Here is a 23,175-nt window from a genome sequence, read left to right on the forward strand (position 1 = left end):
CAGTTCTCAGAATATTTCTTAAGATCATTCCAAATTCTGCATAAAAAAGTCTCATATATTTTCGTACATAATCACTTTCGCTGTCATTCAGCCAGTTGGTAATGAAACTAATACATAAACAGCTTTTAAAATGCGGTATGGGATACTACCTATATTACTTTTGAACACACATTTCAATTGCCAAAAACACAAATTAGCAGCAGTGCAATGGCTCAGTCCTGGCTAGTCAGTTTGCTGACATCTCATCAGATTAATTTATCGCCATAAGCTAATATATTCGTATAAGATAGGATCAACAGCTATACGACAAATTTTCTTCAAATACGAGGTGCGTCCAGAAAGTAAGTTTCTCTGAGACCGTTTACAGAAAGAAAACACAATTTCATGGAAAGATTTATTGTAACAGGTACAGCAATTATTGAGGGATTTTTCAACATATTCCCTACCGGAATTGGGACATTTGCCATGCTGTGGGATCAACTTTTATACCACTGCTTTGTAGAAGTCTGCTGCCTGGGATCGGAACCAGTTTGTGACAGCCATCTGTACTTCTTTATCATTGTGGAAATGCTGACCTGACAGCTCTTGAAGTGTAAGATACGATGTCAATTCCCAAGGTTGTCTAGCATCGATGAACTAGTAATCACGCGATAGTAGCCTATATCGGCGAGATAAGACGCTTCACATCTGCCTTACAGTTGTGGAAAGCATCGTAAAAAAATATTCTTCGCTGATCCCTCCCACCAGAAAACGTTACTCAGTTCGGGAATTAAACTACAATTATGTTGGTTTGATTTTTTTTTTTTGGGTTTATAAATAGAGGATTTGAGTCTATGACAAGGGCAGTGATTAATTAAGGGGAGTGTATGCAATATACAGTGCATGCATTTGATCTTTTCAAGCACTCTGATCCATACATACTTCCGCGAGCGTGGAATGTATACAATCATAGTCGGAGTTATGGGGTGGGGACATGGGGGGCACTGCCCCCCCCAAACTTGACCGAACTTTTTTTTTCTATTAACGTTAGAAAATACTGAATTCAAAACAGTTTTCTTGCTTTTGTTTATGATTAAGTTTCTGTGCTTAAATTGACGAATTAATGTCTTCAGACCATATGTCTGGGCTAAATTTATTTTAAATTTCTGAATGTATAAGAATTTCTATACCTCATTTGAGAAATGGAAGCACTGTAATGTTTCTTTTGTAACAGCCTATACTTATGTGTTAGAACTCTGCAGATCTTGGAGAAATATGAATAATATACTGCACAACAATGCAGAAAAAGAAAAGTGATCTCAGTATAACGTGTAAACATAAAGACGAGATGTATAAATAAAATAATTAGAATTTACATTTCATACGACATCTTGCTTTTTTAAATGAACAGATAAATTAAATGTAAAATTGCTCCTCCACTGTGTACTCATGGCTAGCACGTCTGGCCATGAAACAAGTGGGCCTAGATTCATATCCTGGTTGGGACAAGTTACTTGGTTGGGGTTTTCCCTCAAGCAATTGAAGCAGAATTGCTGGGTAATTTTCGGTGTTAGACCTCAGACTTGTTTTGCCATCATTAATTCACATATCATCATACATACATTAGCCTGGGTTAAGTTCACGGTGCAGCATGCTGTACTTGTACAAGAGCGCGGCCATTCAGCTACCTAATCATTCACAGAATAAGAGTGGTAAGCACAAAAATACTCAGGCTGCAGTGCAAGCCTTCAGGTCCCTCTTCCATACAAGAGGAAAAAAAAGTAAAATTCTCTGTGCTTTTTGTTACAATTTTACTTTATTTTACAATACCTTTATTAAATGATCATATTCCGATATAATGTAGCAAGGTCAAGCTCTAATGTAGCGAGGAGATTAAAATATGATGTCTCCCATAATCTCGTTATATCAGGATTCTATGGTTTTGCTTTGCCCCCTCTCCCTCCCCCCCCCCCCAGGAAACTGTTTTCTCTCCGCCTATGTATACAATATACATATGGAGCGACATTCCGAAATTCACAATAATTTTTCACAATGGTTCGCTCAATGTGCATCATATGTATCTGCTACCACTTCAATATTTCATAACTCGAGATTACAAAACAGACTAGGGGTCGCACAGGTCTGTAGCTGCTCTCAATGTCAAGATATTACCAGTCTAGTATATAGTCACGAAGCTAGAGTTGTTGAGGGTACCGTACTATAGGAACAATAGACTGTGCCGGTATTATTTCGCATTGTCTGTAATGAGGCGATAGTAGCGATCCTAGTGGTTAGCAACTATCTATGGATGCATATTCTCTACGTATTAAGCTTCGTGACTGTATATACTAGACCAGGGGTGGGCACCGGGAGCAAATCCAAACTCTAAACGGAGACGTTTAATATTCATCCGTCACTTCATCAATGCTGCGCAGTATTCGGCGGGGAAGGAAGGAGTTGAAGAGAAGTCATATGGCTCCCCGTGAGAGAGTAGAATTCGCTCTTGGTGCCCAGCCCTGTACTAGACTGTGATATTACTGAGCGAGGCTGTGCCGGCTAACTTTATAGGCCTACACTTCGACGGCCTCATGCTAGTAGCGAGAAGTGGCGTTCAATGGGCGTGGTCACAAGTTCACAGCCTAATTATTACTAACATTTTCAGCAATGGCTCATAGTGTTGTTACAGTAAGCACGTGAAATATTGTAATTTTTTAAGCACGGATCTCATAATGGGTGCCCGTACTCAGTGGGAGGAAAAAAATTTCTACGTCAAAGCCTAATAAACGGCTGTATCGGTAGTTAACGAGATTGGAATCCACGAACTTTCTTACGTTAACCAGAAATGCTCTTTAGATCTTCAATAGTTGCATACCGGTATTCTGAAAATGTAGGACTACAGGAGCACCCTTAGCCTACACAGAAACTGCATTACTGTGATAACATAGAAACTTGCGAATTTGTGAAGTAAATTACTTAAATATGCAGTATAAATTATATTTCGATCCTTACCAGCTAAATAAGTGGTCACTCCGTCTTCAAGATATTCCCGACGAGAATAGACGTTTTCACGATGATAAAGCAAAATGATTCTGCTATGAAATAATCTATTGTAATGTTAAGCTTGCTGAAGGTCACTAATAAGATAACAAGCTATGATAACAAGTGCGACACTATAGCTTGAATTTTAGAAGAAACTAACGTTGAGGTACCAGTAGTTCCGTGATTTTGGAAGTGAAAATCGTTGAATTTACGTACAATATTTTTTTTTTTTTTTTTTTTTTTGTGGAGATGAAGTTGATCCTTTATGCAAGGCATAACAAAAGCCTAAACTAACCAAACCTAATCTGTCACAGATTCGTATATACGAGGCGTATGAGCCAAGAGGAGTACTCCTTTTGGTATGAGCAGAGTACGAAGAGACCTACGTACACCCCTAGATCATATGGTACACCCCACATGACCACATCCCAAACAAGTTGTTAGTAGCCGGGTAAACATTTGGACGGATCGTCGTGTCGTCTGCTGTAGTTTTAGTTCTAATTCTGCCGCTAGATGTTAACTGGCGCGTTAAATGAAATATCGGTTTAGAAAAAGCGAGAAGCATGCAACAAGTTCATTCGTTATCTCGTGAAATCTACCTGCGGATCAGGGGAAGAAGAAAGTGGAGTGTGAACTGAGAAGCTTTTCTTCCTCGCTACGCTTCTACTCGTAGCAAGCGAGCTCACTTACCCCAAATACTCTACAATGATAATACCGGAAAATTCACGGTAAAAGTGGCGAATGACTCGCCAGTGCTATCTAGCGGCAGGGATTGTAGGCAGCGAGGATGACGTGACGAATAGCGCGTTGAACTGTGATATGAGCTTTATTCTTCAAAAAACACATGATGTCCAAAGGATTATTCTCATTATAATTGTAGCCTACACAATGTCAGTTGAATGAGGAAATGTTTGTACTATGTTTTGTAAAAACTATGCCTAACAAAATATGCTAGAACTTTCTTCAGATTTCCAAAAGATAGAGATTGGGAGTAGTCATGTAAACACCAGTAGAGTAGTACTTTTCTGTTACAAGATGATGCTGATGCTTATTATTATTATTATTATTATTATTATTATTATTATTATTATTATTATTATTATTATTATTATTATTACTGCTTCTACTACCGGTACTAGTTATTTGCTTTTGTCTTCTAGGTGTGCCATGCTCATATAGGTAAACAAACGCAGACAGACCTTAGTTAATGAGGTTTAATAGGGCGCGTCAGCTACTATCGTTATTTGCGTCCTTATCTAAACTTCTTTAAAAAACAAAACACAAACGATATCATAAGCAAAATGTGAGCACTAACTAAAAACGCTGTCAACAGTTCTAGACAAACATTTAAAATTAGAGGGATAGAATATATTATGTACAAAAATCACAAAATATTTTCGGATTACTTTTGATTATGAAACGTCAATAACCATAATTCGAAACAATAGGGAAAAGTAAAAATAGGGTGTAATAAATAAGGAAAAGTATACCGAAGTTTTAAATCAGTCGTAGGACTGTTAATTTTTAATACTCTGGTTTTAATAACAGACTGAAGATAATAGTTATTATAGAATTTAACAGGTCCTTCTTCCGAAAATATGAGTCAAAATAAAAGCACAATGAAAGAATCACGAAGGTCCCAAATAAACATATTAGATCTTGCATCGAGGAAGCTGCGGGATTTCTGATATTAGACGGAAACGACAGACCATACTCCTCCATCATGTAATTAGATAGTGCATTAGCAATGACATTCTCTATGTTAACTGAAACAGATACTAAACTGCATAAATCTACTTTACATTGTTCATATAAAACAGAATTTCTTTATAGCCTAGTTTCTCCATATAAAAATTGGAATTCTTTACTTTTTTATCCAAATAGTGTGTCTTGGGATGCGTAAAATAAAAATGTGAATTGTTGATTTTGTGAAGAAAGTGGACTCATGTTTTTTCATAATAAGTGATTCAGGTAGTTATTCGGACAAATAATTTGCCTACTCCTATATTTTAAAGGCGTTATTAATATTTCACTAAATTAAGATTTTTTTTACGATGCATGAAATCCTAAAAGATAAAAACTGGCTCAACCGGAGATGACAGCTCTAAACACAGCAAGTCCAAATGCCGATTTAATTAAAATTGTTCAAGATGATGAATTCATTAGTCACAAGTGTGCTTAAAAAGAAGGAAATGGGGAAACGATATTCCAGTTACGATAAACGTTTTGCCGCAACATTCCATTAATGTTCACCTCAAGACGAAAGATATCTAGGAAGAAAGTTATGTTTACCAACAGTTAGATCTCTCAAAAATTGACTTCATGAATTTGATATAGGCCCGGTATAAATCGCACCATTCTACAATTATTTATTAAAAATAAAATCCGATATTGTACCATTGAATGACAAGGTTATAACTATTATTGTTTAAGATGAAATGCCTTTGAAGAAAAACATAACTTATAATGCTAAAGCAGACACTTTGAGGGATTCATTGAATTGGGTATAGATAGGCATAATCAACAGACTTCAACTGACGTAAAAATTTCAGCAGTACCATTTGCAAACCAAGCACTGGTTTTCATTATTCGAGGCATGTGCAAAATTTTAAAGCAAACTACGTGTAATTTATTTTCTATCAAAAGATACAATGCCTGCAGAAATCTTAAAATCACATCTGCTTGATGTAAAAGATAAAATACAAGATACAGGCTTTATCCCTAAAGCAGCAACTGTGCCAGTATCTTCACTGATAAATATTTCAATGTGCTAGTAAATTGTTACATCAAAAATAAAATGGATAATCATTAGCCAAGGAACAAAAGTTTCTAAAGTCATGCACAACTTAATCATAATTACATTTGAAAATACGAGAATTGTTCCATTTCATTTATACTCCAATAACTTTGTAACTTCTTATTAATTTAAAATGTTGTGAACCTTGTGACTCTAAATAAAACTATAGATTTGCATCTTTTATTGACATCAAATGAACACTTCTCCGTTTTTCCTCACGTAACCTACCACGCCGGAAGAAGTGTGTAAACAATCCAAGCCGCTAGATAGCAGCACAGTCACTTTTCGCCGCCGCTTGCAATGCTAAAGAGGCAAGCTTTCCAGTATTATTGTTATAGAGTATTTGCTTACCCTCATCATAAGGTTCTTACGTTATTGCTACGGCGCACGCAAGCATTTTGGTTTCATGAGATAACGAATGAGTAATGACCTCGTATGCACTCATCCGTCTGTTTCCGTAAAGTGCAAACATGTTCATTATTATCGTGCATCATCCATTATTAATTTACATTTTTCTTCAAATAGTCACCTGTGGATGTGGTACGTCGGTACTATTAATATAATAATTATACTACAAATTTTGAATTACTACTCTGACGATATGTCTCAGAGGAAGAACAATAAATTGATTGTATGCATCTGAAGTCTGATTAGTGTAATATGTAGCTAATCGGCGATGTATGCAATGGAGGAGGAAAAGAACTGACCACCAATCCCATTATCTCCTGGCCTAGTTGCCTCATAAGTGGTGCCTTGTTGGTGTCATTTGTGAGGTTCAGACCTGTCTTCGGACAAATGACTAAACAACAACTCAAGCAGACTTTCCCAATTACAATATAAATCGATAAACAAGTGACGCTAAACTCAATGGCAGACAAGTCTGATAGGGCATCGAGAAATAAACTGAAGAGAAGTGAAGTGAACGAATGACCTATACATATATATATATATATATATATATATATATATATATATATATATATATATGTGTGTACAAATGAAGTATTCTTACCCTGCTCATATATGCAGATATTGTGAAAATTGAATATGAATAAGCATCACAGCAGCAAATAAGAAATGTCATAAAGTAGCGTCACTTATTGAGTTTTGACAAATAACGGCAATTTAAGGGCCCTGAGAAAACATATATTAGGTTATTTTTGTAAAAAAAATTGCAACAGAAGTGATTCCTGTTATTCGAAGATCATTTTCTTAAACATAATCCATTCGCATATTCCCGATTGTGGGGTCGAATATGAGATATCAGTCTCCAGTTTTCTGGACGATTCCAAATATTCTCGTTTATTACTTCCAATCATGACTTTCCTCTTCTTTCCACATCATGTTTCACCTGATCTTTCCACCTCATCGTAGGTCTTCCTCTGTTCACTAACTTTTAACGTCAATGTCTTCTTTAGCAGGTAATCTTACATCACCGAACTTCATAGCATGTCCAAACCATCATCTACTTGCCACCAGTGTGGCTCAGTCGGTTAAAGCACTTGCCTGCCGATCTGAAGTTGCGCTCGGGAGCGGGTTCGATCCCCGCTTGGGCTGATTACCTGGTTGAGTTTTTTCTGAGGTTTTTCCCAACCGTAAGGTGAATGCCAGGTAATCTATGGCGAATCCTCAGCCTCATCTCGCTATCACCAATCTCATCGACGCTAAATAACCTCGTAGATGATACAGCGTCGTTAAATAACCAACTAAAAAAACATCTATAGTTTTCCAGTTCATCTTCCAATTTTTCAATTTCCAAAACATTCACTTCTTCAGTCTTTATTCTATCTCTCATTTTCTGTACTATGTTGTGAAGAAAATCTTGTCTCTGTTGTAGGTTCCCCCCATAGAAATTGTGCCCCATCACAAACATTTGTCAAGGTCCTCGTCAATATTTTAATGACTGTTAAAAAAATTATGGTTTATTTAATAACGCTCGCAACTGCCGAAGTTATATCAGCGTCACCGATGTGCCGGAATTATGTCCTGCAGGAGTTCTTTTACATGCGAATAAATCTACTGATATGCGCCTGTAGCATTTAAGCACATGTCGACTTGGGCCAGGATCGAACCCACAACCTCGAGCACAAAGGCCAGCGCTATACCGACTATGCTATCCGGGCCCGTTTCACAATCCTTACAAATTACAAATTAACAATTTACAAATAACAAGTAAAAGATTACATATGCTTGTAAATTGTGTTTCACAATGCTATACGAACTTTACAAAATCAGCTAAAGAAATTTACAAATACGCATTATTGGTTACACAATATCGCCAATGACAGTTTACTAAAATCGCTAAGGTGCAGAGCTGAAGTCGCTGTATTTTTACTACTATCGATACATATGTTTATATTTTGAACTAAAATAGATTATTCTAAGCTTGCTGATTCATATATGAAGTATTGTTAAAAAAAAATTAAAAGTATTTAGATTTTTATATATTGGCGACAATGGAGTTTCAGGTGATGTGATTGGTCGAGTATACCAATACGTCTATTACTTAAATGAGCAAAGTTAGCACAAAATTCAGTCAAATAAGTAAATAACAGATTTGGTCTACGTACAAATATGCAATTGATAAAATAATTACGATGTCTAAACACAAAATCAGGTTAATTTTTTGTGTTGATCCATCAGTATTTATTAATGTTTCATCCCTAACCTCTCAAACATTAGTGATCCCATCAGCAGCATAAAAATTCTGTGCTATAGTAAATAACATTTTGGTGCTCAAAAAACTGCCCCGAATTTAACTGTTTTAACAACATCAACTACCCTGTGCGTACTTTTGCACACTGATATCTTAGAAATTCCGTGCTTACCTGCTAACCCACGGAACTGACTGCATCCAATGCAAAACAATACAGTTCTCGCTTTGAGGTTAGGGCATTACTTTTCTCTTTTGGATGTTGGATATATGATGTCCCATATCTTGTAGGAGAGATTCCAGCGAAACGGGACTCGAAACGACTTCAGAATACCTCGTAAGCAGTGTCGCTATTGCATTATTGAATTATTTATTTTTGGTGCAGGGAACTTATTTATTAAGTGCGAGTATTTATTAAATACAATCTTCGTATATAAATACTTAAGCGGTATTCTGAAGTATAGTGCGGGACTCATTCGAAACCTTTCATTAAATTTATACAATGATACGAACGTGTTATTAATTCTTGCCCGGAGAATTTTACGTATACGTCTTCGTTTGATTAGGCCTAAATTCAATATCTTCGTCTGAGTCATTAGAACTCCTTAATAACATAAAAACTGCTTTAGTTTAATTCTTAATATTATCCAGTTACTCAAAAATTACTTTAATAAGTATTTCTTTATTGTATTTATTCATAATTTGTTGCAATATGAAACTTTACACATCTCAGAGGTATTGTAGAAAATGTGCTAATTTTACAAGTAAAATTTACATGTTTGTAAAATTATTCTTCATTGTGAAACAGAATACTTGTAAAGTGAGCAAAATTTAATTTGTAAAGATTTGATTTCCTTTGTAAAATAAAATTCAACATTACAAACAAACAGGGGCGGCTTTCGAAGGGGGGGCTGCGGAGCTGCAGCACCCCCAAACATTTGTGGCTCTTGTCTCGTTTTATGTTGTGAAATACATTTATTACACAATCTCATTTAGCGGCTCGAATTTTTTAAAAATTTCGGTCTCATTGACATGCACGCAATCGTTAGTGAAGTCACTCCCCCCCCCCCTGGTGCGAGCGAAACGAGAGACAAGGACGGATTGTTGAAGCCACTTCCTCCCCTGGAGTTGCCAGTCTCGTCTCGGATGCTTTGTGCGTAGTTTTATCCCTCCCCCTGCTAGCCCCTCGCCGTGAATGCAGAGTTTTCAGGTGCTGCAAAATTTGCAGCAGTTTGTCAGTAGCGCGCAGTTTTAAATACATTTTCTTCAATGTTGTGAGTATAACAAGTTCAACAATGTTTAATTCTGTACAATATTTACAGTCTATTTAGTTCAGTACCTTAACAATTTAGGAGAAATGTGAAATTAAGTTCCCATCAGTTGAATCTCATAATGAAAAGAGCCGCTAAACAAAATAGCCTACAAAGCCCGCATATTTTTTTGCTAATTTATCCAGTATTCCTGCTTTCTTCTCTCGATCTCCACACAGTCTGTATTAGATTAATGTTTCAAAGACAATTCCATCAACTGGGGCAGCAAGATGGAGTTTTAAAATAAGAACAGTAAATGCTGTTCATGAGAAGAAGGAGCCATTGCTAGAATGTTTTCAAACCATAATGGAATCTGAAACATCTAACAACAACACAATAAATGAGGCAAACGCCCTGGTTCGTACTCTTGAAGATCCTGAATTCAATTTCTGGCTCAGTTTTTTTCATTTATTGATGTATCTATCATGTAGATATATTATACAGCCAATTACAACATTGCCAGTTAGATATTTCTAAGGTTCAAATCTGCATATAAACAAATTAAATTATGATTTATTTCACGACACTCGCAACTGCAAGGGTTATATCAGCGTCGCCGGTGTGCCGGAATTTTGTCCCGCATAATTCTTTTAAATGCCAGTAAATCTACTGACATGAGCCTGTCTCATTTAAACACATTTAAATACCATCGACGTGGGCCGGGATCGAACCCGCAACCGACTATGCTACCGAGGCCGATTCTGCATATCAAGCTTTGTTAATGCCATATAGACAATACGAACAGTGCACAGATGTGCAGCGAGATCTGTGAAAATGAAAACCCTAAAAAGCGTCGTAAGATCGAAGGGATTCAGACAAGGGTTGCGGCAGCCAAGGAAGTGTGTGACCTCATTATCACACAAGCTAACAGTTCATAGATCATGTGATATTATCTTCTCTTCTGTGTCAAGAAAAATTTGAATGCTACAAAAGCTCATTTTCTGAAAATGACCTAAATGTATGTATGAAGCTTTTTCCAGTATTCGATAAAGACAAACTAAAAACGGAACTCACTGTGTTGTATCAGAGACAAGAATTCAGAAATATCAGTGACGCAGTCAAGCTCTTGCAGTTTCTTCTGAGAACTAGCAAGCCTCATCTTCAGAAGTTGTGGAACTACTACGCATAGCTATCACCATACCAATGACAACTTCTGAACCAGAACGTTGCTTTTCGTGTTTGAAGAGAGTAAAATCCCATCTCACAAATACGATGAGAGAAGAGAGACTGACCACATTAGCTATGTTTTCCATTGTAAAAACTATGTTAAACGACATAATAATAAGATGATTCTAAAGTTTGCAACCTACAAGACAAGGCATATGAAACTAATCTTTAAATAATGTAAGTTGCATGGTTTATTTTTGTATGCAGTCCCCCTGAATCCAATACCCACGAGCCGCCACTGCAAACAAAGATTGTGAAACAGAAGTTTACAATTTACAAAGATTGTAAACATTGTGAAACAGGACTCACAGTCAACGTTTTATCCTGAAACACAACAGAACCACAGCTTCCTACACTTGCTTTCTTTAGCATGATTGTGTAGTGTAACAATTTGAAATAGACACGGATCTCACACTTCTCATGGGTCAAATAAGAATATGTACGAGGTGTATTCTTAAAGTAAGTTCCAAAAGGGTATAGTAAGTAAATGGGAAGATATTTACAAATCATTTTTGTTGCATTGTATCCCCACACTTCAGTTACTTCTCACCATAATCTCCACCATTATTGAGGCATTTATCGAGTCGTGGCACAAGTCTTTCTATCCCCTCATTGTAGAATTCGCCCGCCTGCGATGCAAACCCCTCCCGCACGGCTGTTTTCACTTCATGGTCGCCATCAAAATGTTGACCACCGAGGAACTTATTGAGGTGCAGGAAGAGATGAAAGTCACTCGGAGTCAAATCCGGGCTGTAGGGGGGATGGTCAATTTGTTCCCAGCCAAATTTCGAGATGAGATTTAGGGTGTCACGAGCTGTGTGCGGCCGAGTGTTGTCATGAAGCAACACAACTCCGTCGGTCGCATCCCACGTCTCTTGTTCTGAATTGCATGATGGAGCTTCTTCAAGGTCTGACAATAGGTTTCTCTATTAATGGTTTCACCCCGAGGCAAGAATTCGATGAGTAGGACTCCTTTTCTGTCCCAAAAAACAGTGCACATGATCTTGCGTGTTGACATGGTTTGTTTGAATTTCTTTTTCCTTGGCGATGCAGTGTGCCTCCATTCCATGGACTGCTGCTTCGATTCAGGTGTCATGTGAGACACCCCAAGTCTCGTCACCTGTCATGATATGGTCAAGAAATTAATCGTCTTGCTCACTGTAACGTGTGAGAAAGCTCAATGCACTGGAAGCTTGTTTGGTTTTGTGTTCCTCGGTGACCATCTCAGGTGCCCACCGTGAGCACAATTTTCGATATCGTAATCGATCTCTCACAATTTTGTAGAGAACACTCCGCGACATTTGTGGAAAATTCAAGGAAAGCGAAGAAGTTGTGAACCTCCTGTCCTCATGAATTTTTTCGACAGCACGCACCAAATCGTCACTGATCAAAGATGGCCGACCGGTACGCTGCTCATCATGCACAGAGACGCGGCCTTCATTGAACTTCCTAACCCATCTCCTGACCATTCCATCACTAATGGCATCATCACCATACACCTCACAAAGTTGACGATGAATGTCAGCTAGTTTGACGTTTCTCGCATTCAAGAAACAGATAACAGACCGCATCTCACAGTCGGCAGGGTGCTCGATCACTTTAAACATTTCAACTGATCACAACTAACCACACACACGGACTGAAGCTCTGAAACTGCATGCACAGCTTGCCTGAGGACTGAAGAAGAAAACACGCATGCGCAAAATAACGATTGCAGCGATGCGACGGCTGCAATTGAAAACGGAACTTACTTTAAGAACACGCCTCGTATCATGTCCATCCTGAATTACTAGAAATTACTGGTCCTCTATATGAAAAGTTATTTATAACAGTTCCATTAAAATTACTTACCTATGTAAAGGATCTTTCTTTGTATTCATAGTGATTAAAAGTAAATAAAATAAAATGAACTGTCTGGAATGGATGGTAATCTGATGTAAAGGTATATTAAATTCACATTTTATCAGTCTTATTAATGGTATACCATACCGACTTGTTTCCCAGATTCTGTAAGCATAAACCCATTCATACCAACCCATTTTCAGCACTGATAAAATATCATGCACTTGTACACGTGGAGACTGGGAAGCCTCACTTGGCCTGTGCCCCTTTTAGGCAAGTCTGAATAGCAAGAGATTAGTAGGGAGCGAGAGCTTGTGAAAGCTTTCAGGCAGGTCGAAACCAGTTATTTGCAGGTTTTAAGACATTTCCTTTCTATTGTGACAAACATAATAATACTGTTGTATTTTTTTTTTTTTTTACCCATCTACTGTTAAGAGTCATGCAACTTCGATAAAAGCTGGAGTAAATGATTTCAATAAGCATTTAGGTGAGAAAGTTAAATAATACGAAGATTGCATAGCAGATGAACGATGTTTAGAGGCAACAATAAAACACAATAAGTTAGTGAAAGAAAATGGACATGAAGGTTAATGTTGTGGGGGATTTTAAATTTTCTGGCTGTCGGCCGAACTATCTTGAGAAAGATCTTTCCTGTAGGAATGTGTGTGACCCACCTGTCCATTTTTTTTACTTGGTTACTTAACGACGCTCTATCAACTACTAAATTATTTAGCTTCGATACCTGCCCATCTTAAATATTCCTGTTTCTTTTATGAAAGGGTTATAAGTAGGGGACAGATGTTGATGACCTAAAAAATCTACTTAAAATGATCATTAAAATGTCCTTAAACTAATGGAAAAGTGACATGAAATTAAAAGAAAATGACATTTAAATATTATTCACCATACTCGCACTATAATGTCTTAAAAATTAGTTGTATCTTTTTTGAACGACTGCCCTGCAAATCTCAGAGAGAGGAGGCAACTTTTGGAATTTGGCTAAGATAAAGGAAAAGGGCATGCAACAAAATGAAGGTTTTAAGGGAAAACTATAGATTTTAATGAGGGTCTACAATGTATTTCAATCAGAAGTGGTCCATGTCAGTGCCTTCATTCTCCGTCTTCTCCTCCTTCCGCGCTTCACTTTTGTTATCAGATCTTCCAGATGAGGGAGTGTGAATGACAAAACAAATTGTGGGCGCAGCATGGATTTCTTGAAATCTTTGTGTTAAAAATACTGTTAACTACAGTAGACATCCCTTCCAAACCATGTTGAGGACACAACATCCTATCCAGGACATGGTGAAAGTTTCCCCCCTTCCAAACATAAATTCTAAAGACACCTTTGTACCTACAAAAGTCCTCACTTAAACCAAGCTGCTGTCAAGCATTTTATATTACTTCCATTGTGTGAAGTGAAGCTGTCAGTGGAATGAGAGATGGACTTTAGAGTCTGTTCCAAACTATAAAACTCAAATTTCACTATTATTCAGTTATTCAGTAGGTAATTACTACTGACCTATTTGGTTACAAAATGATTTAACAGACCTATTGGTAAAGAAGAAGGTAAAATGCATTCTAAGTGATCTGAAAGTTCTTCAAAGTTTTAAAAATAACCAAAAAAATGCTGAAAAAAAATATAAAAAATGACCTATTAATTAAAAAAAATGTCAAAAAATTACTTTTTTATGTTGATATAAACATAGAAAAGATTTCTATATTAATAGGCATCGTCCTAATGTGAAAAATAAGAAGATGACTTTTCATCAACATCCGCCCCGTAGTTATAAGCGAACTAGGAAATGCATCCATTAAAAGGGTTATAACTGGCTGCATGAGATGCATTTCATTAGAGTGGTCTGTTCGTGAAGATAGATTTACCCTGTATCACAGCAAAGAAAGGAAGATTTGCCCTGATCTATTTACAGAATTGGTATGAATGGAGCACTGTTTCGCTCGTGCTCCAACTATCATACACACTTGTTTTGCAATAGAGTACTTTTTGCACTTTATTACAACATGCTATTACAGTTTGGTACAACCGAGCGAGTTGGCTCAGACAATAACATTTGAGACTCAAATTTGGGACATCCATTTCAAATCGCGTAGTAGACCATTCTGATTGGAGTTTTTTTTTTCATGATTTCCCTCAGCCACAAAAGCAAATGCCGGACTGTAAATTTATATGCCATGATTCACCACTGCCTCAATCACCAATGTCATAAATATTAATCAAGATCTAAAATCAATTACATGAACACAAGATCTATAACACACAATAGAAACAGGAACTCAACAATAGATAAAATGGCCTACTGATACACCCAAGGATCCTAAACACGAGATATTACCATAGATGTTAAAGAGTATACAGTAGTGGCAAAAAAAACCCTGACTGACCCTTGTAGCTGATTTCAGAGCCTTGTTCACTCCAGAGCCACAATAACTAAGACTTTCGTTGTTCGAATCCTGTCTGAGAAGGAAACTTTTTTTTGTTCCTTATTCAAATTTATTCCCAATAGTTTTCGATTGCAGTGATATTTTACTACTTAATTAACTTATTATTCCCAGAACATGAATTCTACCAGCTTATTTTCTAATGGCTTTCGAAATGGGCTACATCAGCAGTCGAAACTACAACAATTTCAATAGATTACTTGCTATCTTGTGAATGCGGGCGTGGCATGCACAGTGGCTCATTTCGGGTATGAAACCAGTAATTTCCACTCTGCATGGCATATGATAAGTCTGCTTCCTTTCGTCTATGGGACTTTCATACCACCATTGCCTTTGAAGTCTTGCCAAATATATTTTAGGATGATTTAGGTTAACCCAGGTTCCATCTACTAGAAAGCAGATGATCGAGGATGACTGTATCCTGAAGCTTTGAGATGATGTAACTTCTTAAGAAATTTAATGTGAGTTACAATGTTTTCCCTTTCCAGTATGAATTTCCTACTATAATTTGCTTCTAGGGAAAGGAACTGCCCACCCTACCTCATTACCTGCTGGCTTAGTTGACTCATGAGTAATGTCTTATTGGTGTTATTTATAAGGTTCAGACTTGTCTTCAGACAGTTCACAAAACAATAATTTGCTTTCTATACTTGAAACCAACGCTCTTAATTTTGTTACACATAGAAGATACTGAATCCTAGTAATTAATGTTCTCTCTCATGTCTGTTATTTTTTTTTTCTGTTGGAATACTGTCCTTCGTTATAATATGTGAGAACTGTTCTGCACAAAACGTCTTTACGAAAATCGTCCAATCCATGATTTCGATGTTGAACTTTGTGTACTTATCTTTCTTTCCTGGAGGCTTAAAAATCGGAACCCTCCCTTGTTCTGCAGCAGAAGCAGCCTCACTACAAGGTGTTGAGTGTATGTACTGTATAAAGAACCTACACCATACACCTCAATAGTTAGTATTCGTGTGTTTGAAAAATCTGCACTTTCTCTACACTCTGCAGACAATTAAAAAAAAAAATGTATACATTAGGCCTATAAGTTATTTTTCTACTTCGAGCATGTATCTGCAGCAAGTGGATTTCTGTAGTTCTACTTAAAAACCTATATGTAACCAAGGAATATTTGATCTATTAACTGTCAGCAGTTGTCATGAACTGATGTTGAATATGGCCATAAAGTCATTTAAATATGAGCTCCTGCATATATGACGTGTATCGTCTCAAATGCAGGTAGTAAGGCCGTAAAAGCATTATGAGCAAGGTTTGGCCGGCGCAGTGGATTGTGTCCTGGCATGGCTCAGTTGGTAAGAGTGCTCAGCGCGCAGAGCTGAGAGGTCCTGGGTTCGATTCCCGGTGCCGGTACGAATTTTTCTCGTATTTAATAGTAATAACCAAGGGAATTGTAAAAAGAAGTTATAAAGAGATATAATTAGCTTCGCCAGTACTGGTATTTGAATCCACGAACTTTGTATCCTAGATCAAAGAGGCCTACTTACACGAGATACAAAGCAAAATATGACGTTAACTGCTATAGCAACACAAGAAAATTGGCAAATGAGAGGGTCTGCATGAATAAGAAAGTCGTCCAATATATGATGAGAACCTTACAGGTTAGTATTTATTTATAAATAAAGTCTGTGCAGTTCAATAAGTTCCAAGTCAAGGAAGGTATAACAACAGAGTAAACAGTACATGCAATAAATCTCAAATAATCCGTTCTACCAAGCAATAAGCCACTAGCAGAAAGGAATGCTTGATATACATATAACTTAAGTTAACCATGCTCATGTTTTGGTTACCTTTAAATCACAGGTTGAAGTTAATGAATAACGTTCCACTGAGAATGGTCCATTATTTTAACTTGATAAAAACTTGTGAGGGATAAGGGAGGGGAAAGGTCAGAAGAGAAAATCTAACAATAATTGTCCTGGAACTTGACAACATTATGTGACCAAGAGGTGATTCACTCACAGGTCACATGATATAAAATACACTCAACACATATTTACACTTCAGGCATCAGACATAAAATCACATATCCATTCAAACGACTAACACAAATGTGACAATCATTTCTTCGCTTTTGCTTTCACTTTTAAAGCTTCTCCTTTCACAGGATCTGGACTACCAGATTTCCAAGAACTATCATTACATGACAACTTCTTGCCATCTGCACTAGTAGGAACTGCCGAAGAACCAGTCTTAGAACCAGTTTTAGCTAGTGATGATATGTTTGGCGGACACGTTGTGGCCAGTTTTCTTTGCCTAGTACCTGTCACAACAGTTTTTGTAGGAACACGACTTTTTGAGTCCTTACTATCAGGACTTGAATATCTCATTACATCTATTGGAGAGGTAATCCTTGCCTCGTCTTTAACTGAAATGGAAGATTGGGTTACCAGTAAAAAGTTATCTTTGCTTATACTCAATTCTTGAGCTTTCCTACCATACATCTGTTTCTGTGGTGCCCTAGCACCACCACTGCTAACAGGGGAAGAGGCACCTTTCAAAACGGAATTGTCATTAGAATCACCCTGCTGGATGACACTGTTAACACCATTACTGCTTGATGATGGCTGATTTTTATTTGGTGCTTCTGGCGTCAGCTCTACTTTCATACCTTCAGACAACACGTCAGCACACCCTGACAGCTCTTCAAACTGCAATGCTGTGACAGTTTCATTTAATACTGATCCTTGTGATTTAACGACAGATACATTAGTCTCTGTCACATGAGTATTTGGGCAAGATGCAGCCTGTGAAACTTTGTGTTCACTAATCTTTCCAGCCTGCAGAAAGTTAGTAACTATTTCACCTTCATGCTGCTTACTTTGGCTTCTGTTATTGATGCCTTCTGGCACCAACTGTCTCTGTGAAACACTGTTTCTGTCTTTCACTGTAGCAGAAGTTCTATTACTTACTCCACTTTCAGGCACTGGATTGTTCACACTAGAAACTACACTAGTACCACTATTATCATTATTCTGAGGAATTGTAAACTTGCAGTTAGCATTAGAAGTTGGTACACTTGATATTGGATGGTCATCCAATTTCTGACATTTACTGACTAGTAGATCGTAGCTGCCAACCTTTTCTACAGTTTTTGGTATAACATTATCTTCTAGTGTTACAGGTTGAGAAATAATAGATCTTTGACAGTTCGTAATTTTAAACTGCGAGGAAACGAGAGAGGAAGGAGGTGATTTTTTAGTGAACTGAGAATCGACATCTCTAGTAACGCTATTCTTAGTACCTAATTCACTACAGTTTAAGGGTCCTGCAGTACTTGCATCACTCAATTGTGTGGCAGAAGCACAAGCTGGTGAGTACACCAATGAAGTGTTATGGACAGCAACAACATTCTGTGCTACTGAAATCAGGGCTTCATTCACAGCACTAACAACAGGTTCTGACATTCTGATATCAGCACTTAGTGACTCACTATCAACAGGAAATTGATCTGAATCAACTGAGAAAGATCTCTCAGGATCTTCACTAGTCTCTGTAACAGATGCTGTGTCCAGATGTGAGGCTGACACCACAGATTCTTCTTTTACAACTTCTAAAGGAGGAGATCTAACTGTGTATCCACCCTGTAGTACCATCGCTTTTCCTGCAGCTGATGTAGAAGGTATGTCCAAAGCAACAGATTTTGTTGTAGTTATATTAAACTTAGCAGTCACATTTTCTGACGAAACTGTTTTCTCGTTGCCAGGAACAGGGTTCATGTCACGGGTGACTTCTGCAGTGCAAATGCTGTTGTTTGAAGGCTCTTCTGCTTGTGTCACACTGCTGTGAAGATTACCCACACTCTGTGAGGAAGGCCCTTCTGCAGTGTCTTGGTTAGCTGATATGGTGGGTATGTTCAGAGACATCGAAGATGCTGAACTCTGACCAGCACTCTGTGGTGATGCCACTACTGTGCTGGTAACACTCTCTGCCACAGACTGTTGGATCTGCAGAATGGACGTCGGTTCTTCATAAAGCTATACAACAGAAGAAACACACAGACTTATAAAAAAAATTATCATAAACACATTTCTAAAAGTGATATAACCTTACTCCTAAGCAGCATTTTATTGTCCACGGCTGTGTTATAAGCGAGTTTCCTTTATGCATCTCGTGCTGTATATCCTAAGATCAAGACAAGGCTGATAATAAGATAACACAGGATAAACACAAGATAACTAGACTCCCACAGTTCCTATGCAAGTTAAGATGGGTCTGGCACTAAGTATAAACAAAAATTTATTTTGCAGCAATCATGCGACTGGAATTAATATTTCTTGGTTTACTACATGACAGCAAATGTTCATTTATATTTTCAGACGTTTACTGGCATAGGGGTAGTTATCCAAAGAGCACGCAGTCATACTAGAGTATGCTGCTTTAATTTTCTATGTTGGCTGCAATGCAATGAACTGAAGTGTAACTTGTAAGAAGTTATCTTCATAAGCAATGTCTTGATATAAAAGAGACTTTTTATTGCTGAGGATTATTTAGTTATTCATAAGTTACAGTTTTTAATACTAATTTTGTAATTAGTTTCTTTGTCAGGAAATAATTTTAAAATGTGCAGATGGAAAACGTTCTTCCACTAACCTGGAAGTTCACACAAAGTGGGAAATAAGTTATTGCATGCTACTTCAAACTATTGAAATTTTTGTCACTACAACCAGGCCTCAAAGAGGACATAGAGCTGAATCTCTCAAGAGTGTGAGCATACACTTGAAGGACAGCAGCATTTCTTGTGTAACTGATTTGTGTTTTATGTTTAAATAAACAGTGTTCAAGAAGTTCACTGACATAAAAAGTTTTTACTTTATCACTCAACTTTAATGCTGGCAAGCAAATAATTTAAGTGCGTACTCTTAGGCCGGGTGCACACAGAATCAGACGTGACGCTAAAGCGAAACGCTACATTTTGCTTTACAACACCTAGCGACAGCTTAAAACTGTCTGCTCACGACAACTGATTTGCTGGCTGTGTGGGTTTGGAAAACTGGCCTAGGCTAGAAAATGGCGTCAATGAAAGAGGACTATCTATATGAAAATTTCTATTGTATTTGGTTATTATTTCCTAAGGATGCTTAATACGCCTAAAAATTTATACAATTGAAACAGTCTTAAAATGAAATACTATTAATGTACTGCACAAACGTCATTTTATATGTTTATGACTACTTCAGGACTCACAATAAAGAAAACTATATTAAATCAATAATGAGTGATTGTATAGAGCAGAGAATTAGGCTTACTACAAATTATTATTATTATTATTATTATTATTATTATTATTATTATTATTATTATTATTCACGTGGTGCTTTCATCTCATTTGTAATTTCTCACATATTTTAGAAACCACATTATTGTCGTGATATTATTTCAAAGATTGTACAGAACATATTTTTCCTGTACTAAAACAACTAATTTATCCGCAACAAGCTCCATTGTGAATAATGTGCACTACACAACAATAGTATTCATAGATAGTAAAGCGTGCAATCATAGTCACTACTAACGCATGTGCAGTACACTGCAGCTATCAGACTGTCTCCTCACGACAAACTTCAAGCAGTCATTTGATGTTGTCTCTCCGTGTCTCCTCGTGTCTGTTCACAACTGTCGTGCCGCATCTGATTCTGTGAGCATCACATTATACAATATTGCGATCATGAAACGTGTCTACAGAATGGATCTTGTTCATAGCTAAAAAAAATGTTAACTCTTTGACTCAATTAGCAGAAATTCGTGAAAAAATCATTGTGTAAATCGGGTATCTCTACCTATTGCAAATAGTTGAACCAGTGTCCAGTTTCTTAATGCAAGATGAGAGAAAAATAAAATTGTCAAATTCTTAAAAGATGGGAAAAACGAGCAAAATTCGCGATACATTTTTTCCGGCCAATCTTTACAAGAGAGAGAAAGTCTACGTCCTTTATCACTAATGTAGTTTATATGGCTTTTCCAAGTAATTTTATTGTCAAAAATAATTAAAACGGTGAATAAAATACATAAAAGTCGATAGTAATTAGTAGAAAAAAAAGCCTTATTTAAATATGTAAGTCGTGGAAAAAATACTTATTTAAATATGTAAAGCATGGGAAAAGTCTATATTTAAAGATGTAGAACATAGAGAAAAGTTTTAATTTAAACACAGAAATCACTTTAAAGAAATTGGCAATAAAACACTCATTCCTCTAAAGGCTTTCCCAGTACCAATGTTACACACCTGGCAGATATAATGTCACTTGCTTTGCCAAGTCCATCATCTCCTTGTATAAAGTTGCTAATTTCCATTGCACTTCATTATCTTCAGCATACCTGTAAACTCGTATAAAAATCATAAATAATATGCAAAATTACTCACAGCATCAAATTGTAAATCCAAGAAGAGTTCCTGCAAAAATCTTCTTGCAGTGAGTCTGTAAGTTGCTGAACCCATACGATGGGAAACTTCTGAATAAAGGCACACATCCTGGAACACCGATGGATACTTCTGCTTCAACCTGGTGGAAGACAATACACAACAACTCTCACCATAACAATAAAACAAATTGAATATCTGTAAAAACCTCAACATAATAAAAATATGCACATGAGAACAACTCACTTGTGAATATACTTAGCCAATTAATATGCATGTGCAATTGACTGGAAATGTAACGGAAGAGAAATCTCTGAGCTACTGGATGGGAAATTAGAAATAAAATATATTACAGTCTTACTAATAAAAGTTACAAATATGTGTGTTAAACAATGGTATGTGGATAAGCCATAGGTTCGTTCCAATAAGTGGTTCATGGATCAGTTCATGTACGATACCTGTACCATCTTATGCATATGCGCTAGTTGAGCATCTGCTATGCGATTGAAACTGGACTGGACGCTGTTGGAACGCTTTTGCAGATTGTTATGTACTAAATCCAGAGATGCTATAACTGTGATTATCTTTGCTAAGAACGGAATGCTTAATTATTATCGTTTCGCGGCTAATTCTAGTTGCAGAAAATAGAATTTCGATCATTTTCTATAAAAAGATGATTTTATTTAATACCGGGAGGACAAGACGAAACGCCACCAAAGCTACAGAAAACTAGTCGCCGGAATCTCACTACCTGCTCCCGGGTTTATGGCCCTGTTATTCTCGGACTAGATCCCACGCGAAGTACATAATACATATGAATTAGTTCGCAAGGTCTAATTGAATGATTAACAGAAATCTAGCAATAATTCATACCTTTTTTACCGTTCTTATGTGCAGTAATAATGAGTCCGCCAATTTACTCAGACTTGTGCAACAATCAAGGGAATATTCTCAGACTACCATATCCCGTGCAACAAAATATTGCAGAAAGCAGTTTTCAGTTTTGTGCTGAGTGCCAAGTATGTAAGTCTTTGTGGAGAAGGTGTCGCCATAAGTTCCATCGTCAATTTCCTGATTCCCCTGTGCTGGATAAAACAATATACCAACTAATAATAAAGTTCAAAGAGACAGGATCCGTCCAAAATAAGAAGCCTCGTGTGAATAAACGTGTATTAAAAGAGGAGAAATTGCATGAAATAGATTTTCGGTTAGAGCAAAGCACAACAAGTAGGAGTGTCTAAAACATCTGTTCAACTCGCCACTAAACTATTCAAGTTAAAACCATACAAAACCCATGGAGTGCACCAGCCTTTGGCGCCTGATGACGCAGCTAGGATTCATTTTTGTAATTGGTATCTTCAGTCAGTCCAAGAATGAGGTAAGCTTTTATGTTTCTATCGTACTGCATGTTACTATCGCTTTGGTGGTAAGTTTTTTTTGTTTTTATCGTACTGCATATTACTATCGCGCTTTGACGGTAGGAAGGCCACTCCTATAGCATGCGGAGGCTGCTAGACTTTCAGTTAAGCGGTGGCATTTCGTCTCGTCC

The 23,175-nt window shown here is 37.1% G+C and overlaps 2 protein-coding genes across 4 annotated transcripts in view; both read right to left on the minus strand.

Annotated features, from left to right (window-relative positions):
• Positions 1-3,505, minus strand: part of LOC138696515 (prostaglandin reductase 1-like) — a 38,239-nt gene extending 34,734 nt beyond the window's left edge. The window contains exon 1 of one of the 2 annotated variants that reach the window (XM_069821573.1): positions 3,429-3,505. In XM_069821573.1, coding sequence (XP_069677674.1) covers positions 3,429-3,445 — 17 coding nt within the window. In that variant the 5' untranslated portion in view covers positions 3,446-3,505. The remainder of the gene's footprint in view (positions 1-3,428) is intronic. The other variant, XM_069821572.1, reaches the window with a different exon arrangement.
• Positions 3,506-16,847: 13,342 nt separating this feature from the next.
• rictor (rapamycin-insensitive companion of Tor) overlaps positions 16,848-23,175 on the minus strand; it is a 68,029-nt gene continuing 61,701 nt past the window's right edge. For both annotated transcript variants that reach the window (XM_069821570.1, XM_069821571.1), the window contains exons 28-29: positions 21,630-21,768; positions 16,848-19,242 (exon numbers count right to left, since the gene is read on the minus strand). In XM_069821570.1, coding sequence (XP_069677671.1) covers positions 17,326-19,242; positions 21,630-21,768 — 2,056 coding nt within the window. In that variant the 3' untranslated portion in view covers positions 16,848-17,325. The remainder of the gene's footprint in view (positions 19,243-21,629; positions 21,769-23,175) is intronic.

This window comes from Periplaneta americana, chromosome 3 (assembly GCF_040183065.1).
Source record: "Periplaneta americana isolate PAMFEO1 chromosome 3, P.americana_PAMFEO1_priV1, whole genome shotgun sequence".
NCBI classification, from domain to species: domain Eukaryota; kingdom Metazoa; phylum Arthropoda; class Insecta; order Blattodea; family Blattidae; genus Periplaneta; species Periplaneta americana.